We start from the raw sequence: 14,511 nt of genomic DNA, 5'->3' as shown, positions 1-14,511 counted from the left end.
ATGCCCTCTAACACCAACTATGCTGCGTTTCCTGGTCCAAGTGAACATATCAGGGGGAAACGCCAGTATAACTGGGTGGTTCATGGGTCCGGTTTCACAGGAAATCCTATGATTCTGCAAACAGACAGATGGAGTATAGATTGATCCAACAGAAACTTTAAAGCGTGCCAAAATCTTGGGTTTTCATTCTCTGTGAGCCATAATCACCACAATTACAAGAAATAAAGGCTTGAAAATTTTCACTCTATGTGTGATCAGTCTATATATGAGCGTCACTTTCTGAATGAGAGACAAAAAATACTGAACTTTTTCACGATATTCTAATTTTTGTAGATATACCTGAAAACTCTAATGCATCATCCTGATTTGATGACTGTATTTGTGCTTTTTCACTGCGCATGTCTTTGCTAAACCTGCAGAGAATGTTTGCAAGTTCCTCACAATGCTGCTCCAAGGCTCCTGATCAAATCATCAAAGCTCTTGCGTGCGACTCCAATCTTGATGCAACTATGATTGATGATCTTCTCTCCTGTGGATGATGGAGCTACTCAGATTCATTGTATTTACCTTTTGGAGTAACTGAAATTGCTTTAGAAAATCTTTGCCTTTAGGTGATTAAGAACAGGGTTCTTCAGGTAATGCACTGGTACCTACAATCATATGATGGAAAGGCCAATTAAGGTGTTTGAAAGTTAGGAATTAATTATCACTGTAAATAGAATATTACTTATGTTACATTTAATTTATAAAATCATAAGAAAATGAAGTTGAGGTTTGAAAAAGCCTGACTATTCGGTCACTGCTGCCACCTCGTGGCAATTACATGCAACTACAGAAACATCACGATTTAAGGTTTAAAGTAAAAGCACACTTTATTTACAAAGCACACTTCAGATAAGAAAACTGAATTTGTTATATATATTAAAATTAAAAAGGTATTTTTTAAATTTATAATTTCTGACATTCATCCTGCAAACATTAAAGAAACTTTTTAAGGTTTAGTAAAGCTGATTTAATAACTTTTTCAACACTCTGACTCCCATTTATAAATATCACTAAGGTCAAAAATAAGCAATATCATTAAAAACCACCAGTGTGCTGCTCAGAAGTATAGAAGCAGGAGTCCTGATCCACCACTATGATTTTGTTAGTCCCTGTAAGATCAAATTTCCCAAGAAAACAATAAAAAACTGAAGTTTGTGTCGTTAAAAAGAAAATTGAATGGAATATTCATAATGAAAGCTGTATTCCTTTTGGAGTTTTAGTTTACAGGGTGAAATAATATTTCAAAACTCTTTTTAAAACCAAGAATAGGAGCACCAGTTAGAATTTTTACACAGGGTCAAAATTATGCATCCAGGCTCAAATAGATACCTACAGCCACTAATACTTGGTTTGTACCTTAGTAAGTAGAAAGACAACACACATTCAGTAGCTTTCTATAAGCTTCTGGCATCTTTCTGGCTGGATATTTGAAAACTCTTCTTTGCACAACTGGGATAGTTCATTTAAACTAGTTGGTTTTCAAATGTTCAAGTAATGTTGATTACATTTTTGGGAAGGGCATTCCAAGAAGGTTGATGTTAGCCTGCTCTGTTAGTTGGGATTATTGGAGCACCCAACTGTGTCCCTGTTTCCAACATCTGACCCTTAAAGGTGTTCAGGAACAGCCCAAGGTTCCAGCCCGCCATGAAATGACGGGCAAATATTGAGCTGTTTGGTCGGAGTGACAAGAAATATGTTTGAGGCTGTAAAGCATGGTGGTGGCATCATCATGCTGTGGTCTGTCATTAGCACTGGTGCAATGCACAGCTCGTCAAATAAGCAGCTGGACAGGAAAATGATGCCAAAGATAAATCTCAGCTGGTGTTGGAATGGAGAAAGGAGACTAACATCAAGCTTCTGAAATGATATTCTCAGTTCAGACCTCATTTATCAGATATGCATGAACTATGCCTAAAGGTTGGCTCTGTTTTCATCACAGTTATGTGTTTTAATAACTAAATCTGGTCTTAAAATCAACTTAAAAATTAAAATCATGCCTTGATGGAGGAAACCAACAGTCTTCTTTAAAAGGTGGTATTTAGCACGTCCATGAATGGTGTCCGTTTCTGGTTCTCTTGACTAAGTCCATAACTTTACAGGACTTCCCGTGTTGTTCTCACAAGCGCCATTTAAAGGCTACGTGTTTGCATCAGTGTCTTTTCTGTTTGGCTCAGGGTTCAGGGGTCAGAGGTCAGGAGAGGGAAGGTTTCGGTTGGTATTTCACTCTGTTGAAGTCGTCGACTGTTGTCTCTACCGGAGGCTTCCTCAAGCGTTCCTCTAGACCCAGAGTCAGGCACAGAACAATGGCCGTTATCTACAACACACACAGACATACGGCATTAGAACATTTTCTAACACATTTATAGTAAAACTGTTTAGAGATTCCTAGGTAATCATGGGTAAAATATGTCGATAATCATGCAATATTTCCTTCAGTTTTCAGGTCTGCACTAATTTCTGTTGGTTTATCCCATAAAATACAGTGATGTTTGTGTTTGTAACGTGACAATCAGCTGAAAAGCTCCAGAGGTGAAAATAGTTTTGCAAACTTTCTGAATAATCTTTTGTATAAACCTTACAAAAGCCAAAAATACTGAGTTAGACCTTGCCATAGAATCCATTTCCACTTTGTGGCATTTTGCATTTAATACAGTACAGACCAAAAGTTTGGACACACCTTCTCATTCAAAGAGTTTTCTTTATTTTCATGAATATTGTAGCTTTACACTGAAGGCATCAAAACTATGAATTAACACATGTGGAATTATATACTGAACAAAAAAAGTGTGAAACAACTGAAAATATGTCTTATATTCTAGGTTCTTCAAAGTAGCCACCTTTTGCTTTGATTACTGCTCGACACACTCTTGGCATTCTGTTGATGAGCTTCAAGAGGTCGTCACCTGAAATGGTTTTCCAACAGTCTTGAAGGAGTTCCCAGAGATGTTTAGCACTTGTTGGCCCTTTTGCCTTCACTCTGTGGTCCAGCTCAACCCAAACCATCTCGACTAGGTTCAGGTCCGGTGACTGTGGAGGCCAGGTCATCTGGCGAAGCACCCCATCACTCTCCTTCTTGGTTAAATAGTCCTTACACAGCCTGGAGGTGTGTTTGGGGTCATTGTCCTGTTGAAAAATAAATGATGGTCCAACTAAACACAAACCGGATGGAATAGCATGCCGCTGCAAGATGCTGTGGTAGCCATGCTGGTTCAGTATGCCTTCAATTTTGAATAAATCCCCAACATTGTCACCAGCAAAGCACCCCCACACCATCACACCTCCTCCTCCATGCTTCACGGTGGGAACCAGGCATGTAGAGTCCATCCGTTCACCTCTTCTGCGCCGCACAAAGACACGGTGGTTGGAACCAAAGATCTCAAACTTGGACTCATCAGACCAAAGCACAGATTTCTACTGGTCTAATGTCCATTCCTTGTGTTCTTTAGCCCAAACAAGTCTCTTCTGCTTGTTGCTTGTCCTCAGCAGTGGTTTCCTAGCAGCTATTTTACCATGAAGGCCTGATTCACACAGTCTCCTCTTAACAGTTGTTCTAGAGATGTGTCTGCTGCTAGAACTCTGTGTGGCATTGACCTGTTCTCTAATCTGAGCTGCTGTTAACTTGCGATTTCTGAGGCTGGTGACTCGGATGAACTTATCGTCCGCAGCAGAGGTGACTCTTGGTCTTCCTTTCCTGGGGCGGTTCTCATGTGAGCCAGTTTCTTTGTAGCGCTTGATGGTTTTGGCGACTGCACTTGGAGACACTTTCAAAGTTTTCCCAATTGTTTGGACTGACTGACCTTCATTTCTTAAAGTAATGATGGCCACTTGTTTTTCTTTACTTAGCTGCTTTTTTCTTTCCATAATACAAATTCTAACAGTCTATTCAGTAGGACTATCAGCTGTGTACTGTATCCACCTCCTGCACAACACAACTGATGGTCACAACCCCATTTATAAGGCCTGAAATCCCACTAATTAAACCTGACAGGGCACACCTGTGAAGTGAAAACCATTTCAGGTGACTACCTCTTGAAGCTCATCAACAGAATGCCAAGAGTGTGGAGCAGTAATCAAAGCAAAAGGTGGCTACTTTGAAGAAACTAGAATATAAGACATATTTTCAGTTGTTTCACACTTTTTTGTTCAGTATATAATTCCACATGTGTTAATTCATAGTTTAGATGCCTTCAGTGTGAAGCTACAATATTCATAGTCATGAAAATAAAGAAAATACTTTGAATGAGAACGTGTGTCCAAACTTTTGGTCTGTACTGTATGTCAGTGTTATAGGTCCATAAAAACAGGCAAAGGAAGAAGAAACTGCAACTTCTTTGTTTACCGTGATGGTGGCAAAGGCGGAAATTATTCCAATCCTGAGTTTGATTGGGAAGCCCAGGTAGCTCTTTAGGATGGGACCACAAGGCTGAGGGACAAACGTTGTTCAAGGTCAACAATTACCACAAAATCTTTCTTTATAAAACTTACTGATACAAGAATCTTGAGTTCAGGGTAATGGAGTCCAGGAAGAGGGGAAAAAGAAGGAGGGTTTGGGTGAACGAGGACAGGGAAAAGAGGAAAGCAGGTAAAAAAAAGAAAATCAGCTGTCTGTGAGGAAATATACCTCAGAGTGAACCCAGATTTTATCTGAAGTCGTTGAGTCTGGAAGGTGAAGATTAGCTCCAGCCATTACACAGGATCCCAGTAAGCTGGAGTTACTGGGCTGGGAGCTGTGAGACAGAAGAAGTGATGGTTAGGATGGGAACCCACAGAGCAAAGCAGGAACGGCCAGAACCAACAGGTACCAAAAAAACCTCAAAGCACAAAAACAGCTTCTCCTGGCTGCTAGCGTCACACAAGATCAGCGTTCAACTTAAATCATTCACTGTAAGACGTTAACACCAAATTAATTGCAGCTAAGACGTGTCTATGATTAATATTATTTTTATTCCCACTCTCATATTCCTGAGGAAAACATTTCAGCATTCAACATTGATTTAAACTTGTTTTTATTCAGCATATGGCCTGTAGGGGGCACCGTTAAGTTCACATTTAATTTAATTTAATTTAAGAAACTTATTATACAAAAAACAATTTTTATTTTAGGCTAAAGTTACCAGCAGACAGATCCTGGTGTAGGAATTGCACAAAAAATTAAACAGGATCAGAATTCATGTGGCTATATTTTAACACCGGACTTTATATGTTTTAGTTTGGGATATATAAAATAATATAATATAATGAGCATTCTTGGTTTTTAGGGGCGCTAACTTGAGCACAAACTGACTCTGGTGTTTATATCCCCTGCAGGAGCCCAAAAATCATACAAATCTACAAGAAATATTAAATATCTATGGAAAATGTAAATAAACTTGTTCCTCCACAAAATCAATACCATCTGTCAGATATTTATGTTGTTGTTGAACACACCTCAGGTCAACATGTGGCGTGCATGAGCAGGAATCAGGAAGGTGATTTCCCCAATCTTCAAAACTTCTTAAACCACAGCAGGAATCCTTGGAAACAAATGTTCAACGCAGTAAAATAAAGATGTTTTTTATTGTTATTGTTAATCAGCATCAGCGGAAAAAGAAAAACAACAAAAACTTCTGCAGGAAGGTTAACTGGAGAAGTGCTGGAACTTTGTCTTTTGGCTTATTTACAAAAAACAAGCCTCACTTCTGCTTTAATAATGTCCCTCACCGAGGTCTGGAGTTTCTGCAGTTCAGTCTGGATGTAGCGATCAGCTCTGTGAAGAGGTGTCACATTCAGGAAAATTTCGTCCACAGCAAAGTTCATCTGCAGAACCAAAACCAAATCTCATAAACAACAAAGACCCTGTCAAAGGGAATCTCAGGACCAACACAAGAAAGAGGCCAAAACAAAGAAATAAACACAAAATGAAGGAATAAAGTGAGCATATATCAAGAATAGACAATAATCTGTCAGACAAACAGGGACACAAATGTGTCTTTCAGTTGATATGTTAAATATGAAACGGATTATTTGGTACAAAACTACAAAAAAAGCTTTCATAAAGTTAATGCAATGAACACAGCATCCTCTATGGGGCGCCAGTTACCTGTGCTTCAACGTGAACCAAAGGTGAGGCGACAACCATCATGGCAACAAACTCCACAAATATCAGTGCAGAAAACTGTAGAAGAAGATCCCAGGTCAGGTCATTAAGACAGAAACATATCTGTGGTTGCATGAATTATTGATCAGTTTTCAATGTGAGGACTGGTTTATCTGAGACATGTTAAAGATTTGTGGCAAATAAGAATATTAACACCAATCAAGGCCTGGAAGGATCAATATTTAGGGAGTTTTAGGGGAAATAAAAAAAAAAATTTAAAATATAAAAACATGGACAAAAATGTATTTTAAAATACCTAAATAAAAACATGTAGTATATGAAAAAAATGAATAAATATATATTTTTAATCCAAATAATAATAATAAAAATACAATCAAAACAGAAAAGACAGCTAAAATGTCTTATTCTCACCAGCAGAAGCAAAGGTTTGCAGTTTGAAGCTGCAGCACTGATGCCCAGAACAGACAGAACCACTGTGATTGGACCAAACACCTGCAGAGCCAGTAAACCATCGCTGATGGACAACTGGTCGAACAACTGAAAGAGAGGATAAAAGTTCATTAAAAGCCGAGTGACTGAGTGACTTTTTTACTGTAAAGTTTTAGCCAGACAGGTATGGAACAAATAAAGTTACAGGCCAAAAAAAAAACTTTGTACAGCTGTGTCTCTGTACAGCAAAAAAAATAAAGTGGTCTAATCAAAGTCTGGACCTCAATCTAACTGAGATTACAGAACAGTGGGCAAAATCCCAACTGAAGGCAGCTGTTGCACAGCCAGTTATTAGGTTTAGGGGGCATTTACTTTTCACATGGGGTCAGGTTGGTTTGGATCGCTTGTTTCACCTGAAAAAATCAAATCAGAACTGGAAAACTGCATTTTTGTATTTACTCAGGTTATCTTTGGCTGATATTAAAATGGTTTGATGATCTGAAACATTGAAGTGCAACAAAAAAGCCATCTCTGTATGCTCTGATCCATAAATATTAATAATCTTCTAATTCCTTGATTTCCTGTTGGGTTCCAAACAGCTGCTGCAATAGAGGAACCTGCAGCAGATTTTACTATTTCATGGTCAACGTTTGACACATTTATCTGCACTATTGTCTCATAATTATTCAGTACACAATTATATCACCTGCTAATTAATTAATACATTTCATGGACGTACTGCTCAGTTCTGTGTTAAATCCTACATTTGTCTGATTTAATGTTTTGATTTTAGGTTTTCATTAGCTGTAAGTCTTAACAAGCGTGTAATTAATCAATATTTGAGTTTTTAACTTTAATCACTGAAATGAGGTAACTTTTCCATAGCATTTTAATTCATTGACATGCAGGTGTAAATGCACCTAATTTTATTAAAATATGCAGCGAATGAAAAGTAATGTTATGCAACATTAATGCTGACCTAAATTAAACTATTTCTGAAAAAAGTCACAATATATTTATAAAGATAGGATGAATAACTGGGTGGCTGCCTTGTAAAAAAGTCTGAAAGCTGAGCTAAATCTGACACTTTTCACCAACTAAAAAACTTTGTAGCATTCTCTCCAAATGCTCGACATCTTTATTTTTCAGGTTAACAGGTCGTTTTCCTAATTTAGCCCAGAAAATGCTTTAAAATGCACATTTTAGCTCTAGTATAATTTCCAAAACCAGCTCAAATAAAGAAAGTCGTGCTTGGTCATTCCGTTTGATCAACTGGGACTAAGACCTGAACAGACGGGCTCACGTGGACGGCTTTTCTCCTTAGGATTAACAAAGTATTTTCAAATTTTAGTTGAAGTTATTCACGTTTTAACTAGTAAAACCACAAAATGCCAAAAAGCCAGATCTGCTGTGCTGTTGGGATTTTATTTTCATCAACAGGAAGCAAGATCACTTTTACCTCTGCAACAGGTACGTTGCCTTCAATTGATGAATACCCAACACCGATCATCACCACACCAGATACCTGCAGAGCAATAAAGAAGAGACTTCAGAGAATACATCACATGAAACTCATGCATTTAAGTTTTCGACAGAGGGCAGGGTGTTTAAAAGCAGATGCAGCATTCCTCTGAAACTGTTCTTCATCCCCAGGGGGAGACTCGGATCAGACTCCTGTCAGCTGGGACCGCTGATGGCTCGGCTCAGAGTTTTCTCAAATGGTCCTGGAGAAAAACAAGCTGTCACTGTTTCCTTCACATCTGAAACTCCAAGCTGTGGCAGAAGGAAAATAATCCAAAAAATGTCCCTGGAAGCTCAGTTTTTTCCCCTTTCTGATCAGACTAAGCTTCTCTTGTTTTATGACACATGGTATTGTCCAAAATAGTTTCTATTTGCTAAATGGGAGAATAATCAGAGGCAGCTAAGAGTTTCGGTACTTTCTTTAAATTCAGAAGCCAGGATAAACTAATTTTATTATTTATTCAAACAATTTGGGAAAGCTCAAATGGTGATGTCATGGCTTTCCAAGCTTCTGATTGGCTAATTAACAATATTTGAGTTAAAGGGAGGCACACCTATGGATGTATTTTAAGGCAGCACCTCCGATATGCTGCTTCCTTGTGTGAAATAATGTAAAAATCTAAAAAATAAATCAGACAAAATATCAGGAAAAGAAGCATTTACCCCAGTCTGGTTCATTGTTTGGTCCAATTTGCATTTTTGGAGACATGCCCTGGTCTGCTTAAACTAAAATTAAAATATGTGGATATAAAGACTGCCGCTACATTTGGAGGAAGCTTGCAAGCCTGAGAAAACCATCCCAACTGTGAAGTATGGAGGTGGCAGCATCACGATGAAGGGGTGTTTTGCTGGAGGAGGGACTGGTGTACTTCACAAATCAGATGACATCAAGAGGAAAGAACATTACATGAAAATGTTGAAGCAACATCTCAAGATGTCAGCCAGAAAGGTAAAGCTTGAGGACAAATGGATCTTCCATATAGAGAATAACTCTAAGCAGATCAGTTTGTCACAAAGGGATTGTTTTGAAGAGTCCAACATAAAGTCCTGATTCTGGGCCAAAACAGCTGAAAATGTGTGTGAACAAGGTGCTCTACAAACCTGACCCAGTTACACCAGTTCAGTCTAGAGGAATGGGCCAAGATTCCAGCAAGACACTGTGAAAAACCCAAAACATCTGACCAAAGTCCTAGAGTTTAAAGGCAACTCTACCAAACTAAGGGAATTTGTGTAAAACCATTATTATGGTATTCAGGAAAGGGTTAGTCCAATTTAATGTCAACAAGTAAGAAAGCAGTCCTTGTGTCTTTCTATACAGTGCATGTAAATATCTGGTTTTAGCTGCATTTGGTTTTAAACAAAGATGTCTGAATGTGTCCCTGCAGATCCCTCAGTTTGCACCACTGCAAAGGCAACAACACACTTAAAATAGATGGAAAGGTGTGCAACAGCAGAGAGACACAAACCCATGACAATAGAGGTAAACACAAGTTAATACAGAGACTTACAAACATCAGCATGTCTTTACATCGAGATGTAAACCAAACAAAATTAAGATAGGAAAAATAAAACAAGGCAGGTTGACCTGATTTTATTTTTATATTGGACCTCAAAAGCCAAATCCTAACCATAGGAGTGAAAGTCTCTTGAGATTTACGGTCAAGTTGAAAAGGAACATTCAACATAATCACTGCAATCAGCTGATAAGCAGTTCAGCAGCAGGAACAGGAAGCAGGAAAAAGTTAGCACAAACGAAATAAATTAAAATAAAAATAGCCACAGAAGCCCATGTAATCACACATGGTGTTCCTGCTGTACGCTGCAATACTGAAAGTGGACAGGCAGCCAGTAGGCATGCTTTGGTAACATGCTGTGATAAAAGTGAAAAGGGATGAAGACATGCAATAAAATATATGTGGTGAAAAAAAGAGAACTGTGACAGTTTTATAGAAAGTTAAAAAACACGGAAAGGAAATAGTAGGCAGGAAGACGATAAGAAGGGGAAATGACCAAAGATGAACTACTAATTACACAACAAACGTATTCTGGCATGCCTGTACTTTCAAAACCATGACAGAGTAAAAATAATATGTTAGATTTAACAGAGGTAATAAATACAACTATAAATATGAATCTTTTTTTTTTTTTTACTAAATGAATTTACATTTTTGCTAATCTTTGACCAACACTTTGTAGCTGATAATCTTTGTTCGGATCCTCTTGCACGAGTTGGGCTAAGAATTCCATTCAAAGACACCTTAAACATGCAGTCAGGTAAAAAGAATGGAAAATATAAGCGACGAATATAAAGGGGGTTTTAGCTTCTGCAATAAAATCTAAAAACACGTTTAAAATGTGGCCGCAGAAAACAGTGTATCATCTGCAAACTGGTGAATTTCATGTCTAACACCTGACATTAATCACATCAGAAATATTTTGTTGTAGCTGTTTATTTTGTCTCCTTCAAGTCTGTCATGTCCTGAATGAGTCCTCATCTTTCCAAACCATGAAGTCAACATCTGCCTCGCCTTGGGCCAATCAGGAAGGCCCTGTTGCTTCAGGGCAGCCCAGTGTGCGGTTATTAAAGCGTATGCAGAATTTTCCTAAACTTATCCAAAATAAAATATGATCTTTGATCAATTAAAGTGGCTCTATACAGTTCTTAACAAAAGTATTCACACCCTTCATTTGTTTTTACATTTTATAACATTACAACCACAAACATCAATGTATTTTGATGGAATTTCATATGATAGACAAAGTAGTGCCTAATTGTGACATAAGAAAAAGACAAAAATCTAAAAGTGCTGCTTGCATATGTATTTGGTACCCTGTACAGCCCAAAATCCAATGTAATGTTTCAGATTTGGCATGTTGTTTGGCACTTTTGTGCAAAATTGTTGACTAAGTTTTTAAATCTGAGATCAGTGTTATCTCTTGTAGGTAAAAACTAACTTAAATTGGAGAACGCTGACAAAAAATATTATATTTTGAATTTGCTATTCTGCTTCTTCATTTACAAATACACAAATATCACATTTAAATAAACATAAATTATAAAATAAATGCCAAGAATCCATTAAAAAGCACAAACATGACAGCAATGTAATACTTTTTCGATAATTATTTAAAGCCAGCATTAACAGAAATAATACATTTTAATTTTTACTTTGATAATGAAAGTAAATTTAGTAAAGATAATGCAATATTCACCAAACTTGTTTTGTATTTGTTTTATCTAACATTGTAGATAACCTCACTTTCATTATCACCAACTTGTTAGCAGTTAGCATTTAGCTTACCAGCAGCAGCACGGTGACGCAGATGGAGAGTCCTCGTAAGTAGCTCCAGCAGCGAGCCATGATGACAGCCGTCTGAGAGCCGAGCTGAAATAGAAACAGAGACCAGAGCCGACTGTGTGTGGAAGAGAGAGAGAGAGAAATTGTGTGTGTGTGTGTGTGTGTGTGTGTGTGAGATGGATGTTGTTTAAAGCTCAGGAGTGTTTGGCTGCAGAAAGAAGAACATGACCAAGTTTGGAAGACCAGCTGGGAGGACAGGAGAGGAGAGGAGAGTTAATTAAAACAAGTGATTAAAGATGGAGATACCAAATGAGGGTTCTGGATCTGAGGATCTCTACAAGAAATTGACATATGGTTGGACTCCTATAAACTGTAGCAGCATCATTACCACCAGTCACGATTCTGCTGTAGTTCTTGCAAACACCAAATAGCTTTTATCCTGCTGCCCAAGACCCTCTTCCCATGTAACACATCAGCAGCGTGTACACCACCACCACAGAGACCACATCTAGCCTCCTTTCATGAGCTTATGCTTTGTAGAGCAGTCCCATAAATGGGACATTTCTAGACCTCAAGCATTGGTTTCAGCCCAGTAATGTTGGAGCAACCTCTGAAAGGATGAAGGTGATGTTTTGTTTGGTGAACCAATAACCTGACCATAATCAACTGTCCCGCAGGCCTCACCTTGACAGGAACAAGTGCTTCTTCCTCTGCACCCAAAAGGCAAATCAAAGATGGCCGGACATGGTGTGGTTATGGAGAGCACGGATTGGTTGTTGGTGGAGCGATTATAACAAATCAACGCTACTACTAAAAACACTCCTGAATGGTGTGAGCACAACAGGGTCGTAGCTGACGTATGAAACTAGCGTGAGCTTATGTCATTAATATGCTGATTATGCTGTGTTTTCAAACCATATACCATTATTGTTTGACTGTCAAACTGTTCTCCAACGCTCTTAAGCCTTCCACCATCACCCAGTTCTCTGCTGCTTTCACCTATGAAGGTACCAATCAGTCCAAAGAGCTATAGTCACCATTTCCTTCTGCCTGTCAAATAAATCTGGATTTGGTTCTTCTATTGAAAATCAAACATCCAAAAGCAGATCACATCCTTGTGAGGAAGTTCTACATGTTTTCCTGGACAAATTAATCAGCTCTTGAACCCTAATTTCTCCAACTCGTACTCGTCGTCTTCCGCTTATCCGGACCGGGTCGCGGGGGCAGCAGACTCAGCAGAGACGCCCCTCTCTCCAGACACCTCCTCCAGGGGGAGCCCAAGGCGTTCCCAGGCCAGCCGAAGAGACATAGTCCCTCCAGCGTGTCTTGGGCCGTCCCCTGGGCCTCCTCCCGGTGGGACGTGCCTCCTGAACACCTCCTGAGGAAGGCGTCCAGGAGGCATCCGGTATAGATGCCCGAGCCACCTCAACTGGCTCCTCTCGATGTGGAGGAGCAGTGGCTCTACTCCGAACCCCTCCTTGATGGCCGAGCTCCTCACCCTATCTCTAAGGGAGTGCCCGGCCACCCTACAGAAGAAGCTCATTTCAGCCGCTTATATCCAGGATCTCGTTCTTTCGGTCATGACCCAAAGTTCATGGCCATAGGTGAGGGTAGGAACGTAGACCGACCGGTAAATCGAGAGCTTTGCTTTTCGGCTCAGCTCTCTCTTCACCACAACAGACCGGCACAGTGTCCCCATTACTGTGGCAGCACCACCGATCCGTCTGTCGATCTCCCGCTCCATTCTTCCCTCACTCGTGAACAAGACCCCGAGATACTTAAACTTCTCCACTTGAGGCAGGAACTCCCCTCCAACCTGAAGAGGACAAGCCACCCTTTTCCAACTTCTAAAGATAAATCAATAGCTTAAATCCTTGTCCAGATATGTTTAACCACTTTGAGCAGCTGGTTTTCAGTATGAAGCCCTTCGGATGTTGCCCCTCTGAGACAATCAACAATAGATGGATGGCATGTTTGCATTTAGCTAATTAGACATCTCCCAACATCCTAGGTGATGGTTGCCATCTCTTCAGTTTAACGGTCCAAGAGTGTTATAGAGAAAAAACAGTTGTTCCAGTGGGACTCCAGAGGTTGTGCTGCTTCTATAAATAAAATACTGGAGTGGGGTCTGTCTGCATAAACAATACCTTTATTTGGGAAAATCTGACAGCAGTTTCTCTTGTTTTACGGCAAATAATAGCAAGGATCCAGAGTGCAGGAGATTAATACAATATCCAGACACAGGAAGCAAATGGAATGAACGAAGCAAAGCAGAACACACCTTCAGTGGTGTAGTTTTATGTTTAACTGTATGGTCCAATACACTAGAAGCTTGTTTTCGGGATGAATATTATAGCAGTGCAGCCAGATGAACAGAGTGGAGCAGAGAGGAATCCTGCGGCCATTAAGAGCTGAGCTGTGTTGACTTTAGACTAAAAATAACCACAGGGGGAGAGGCTGTGTGTGTGTGTTACGGTCATCAATGTTGCTGCTTGTTTCCCAGCTCATGCTCACCCACACACGTCAGCTGCTCAAAACAGTAAAGTAACACATTCATCCATCGTGGGATGTAAACACTATCACAGCTGCTCCACTTCAGGTCCGACTGTTCATGTCAACACCTGTCTTCATCTTGGTACCACTTGATTTTACTGTTGGACTTCTTAAAACAACTTACAACAGTGAATGTCTAAATATGACAAAACATTTAAAAAATATATTAAAAGATTTCAGCCTCTAGGGGTGCACTAAGTATTTGAATTTAGGTTTGAAATTAAAATCGTTAAAGCTTTTATAGATGTTATTAAGCTGCACCAAACTTGTCACTACACAACTATCTCAAAGAAGGAGTTTCACAATTTTTCAAACTAAATATGGAAACCTAACAATGACAAGTCTTAAATCCAAGTTCTGCAGTTTAAATAAATTACAGCAACTTTCTTAGAAAATTACTGCAGACAAAATATTTACAGTGCTTAGAGGCAAGATTCACAGCATGCTCTCCATGTTCTAAAAATTACATTTAGCATTTTATAGAAACCTAAATATATGGAAGCAAGCTGATGCTTAACAGATTTTAATAAATTCAAGATCAACATTTATCCAATAATGGGAAGTTTA

At 39.1% G+C, this 14,511-nt stretch overlaps 1 protein-coding gene across 1 annotated transcript; it reads right to left on the bottom strand.

Moving 5' to 3' along the window:
- Positions 1-853: 853 nt before the first annotated feature.
- On the bottom strand, positions 854-11,530 carry LOC124883145. Its single transcript, XM_047390095.1, has 9 exons — positions 11,395-11,530; positions 8,031-8,096; positions 6,554-6,679; positions 6,125-6,199; positions 5,746-5,841; positions 5,473-5,558; positions 4,667-4,772; positions 4,385-4,468; positions 854-2,359 (listed from the first exon to the last, which is right to left on the bottom strand). Exons 1-9 carry the CDS (start codon positions 11,452-11,454, stop codon positions 2,237-2,239), a joined length of 822 nt encoding a protein of 273 aa, XP_047246051.1. The 5' UTR covers positions 11,455-11,530; the 3' UTR covers positions 854-2,236.
- Positions 11,531-14,511: the final 2,981 nt, after the last annotated feature.

This window comes from Girardinichthys multiradiatus, chromosome 17 (genome assembly GCF_021462225.1).
Source record: "Girardinichthys multiradiatus isolate DD_20200921_A chromosome 17, DD_fGirMul_XY1, whole genome shotgun sequence".
Classification (NCBI taxonomy): Eukaryota; Metazoa; Chordata; class Actinopteri; order Cyprinodontiformes; family Goodeidae; genus Girardinichthys; species Girardinichthys multiradiatus.
This window is presented reverse-complemented; position numbering and strand designations above follow the sequence as displayed.

What these genes read in the sequence shown, in the direction of transcription:
- LOC124883145 (XM_047390095.1), bottom strand. Translation starts at nt 11,454, where the DNA reads ATGGCTCGCTGCTGGAGCTACTTACGAGGACTCTCCATCTGCGTCACC. An exon ending in GCGTCACCGTGCTGCTGCTG is followed by an intron (nt 8,097 to 11,394) that starts GTAAGCTAAATG and finishes ATTGCTCTGCAG; the next exon opens with GTATCTGGTGTGGTGATGAT. An exon ending in CCGCCTTTGCCACCATCACG is followed by an intron (nt 2,360 to 4,384) that starts GTAAACAAAGAA and finishes TGTGTGTTGTAG; the next exon opens with ATAACGGCCATTGTTCTGTG.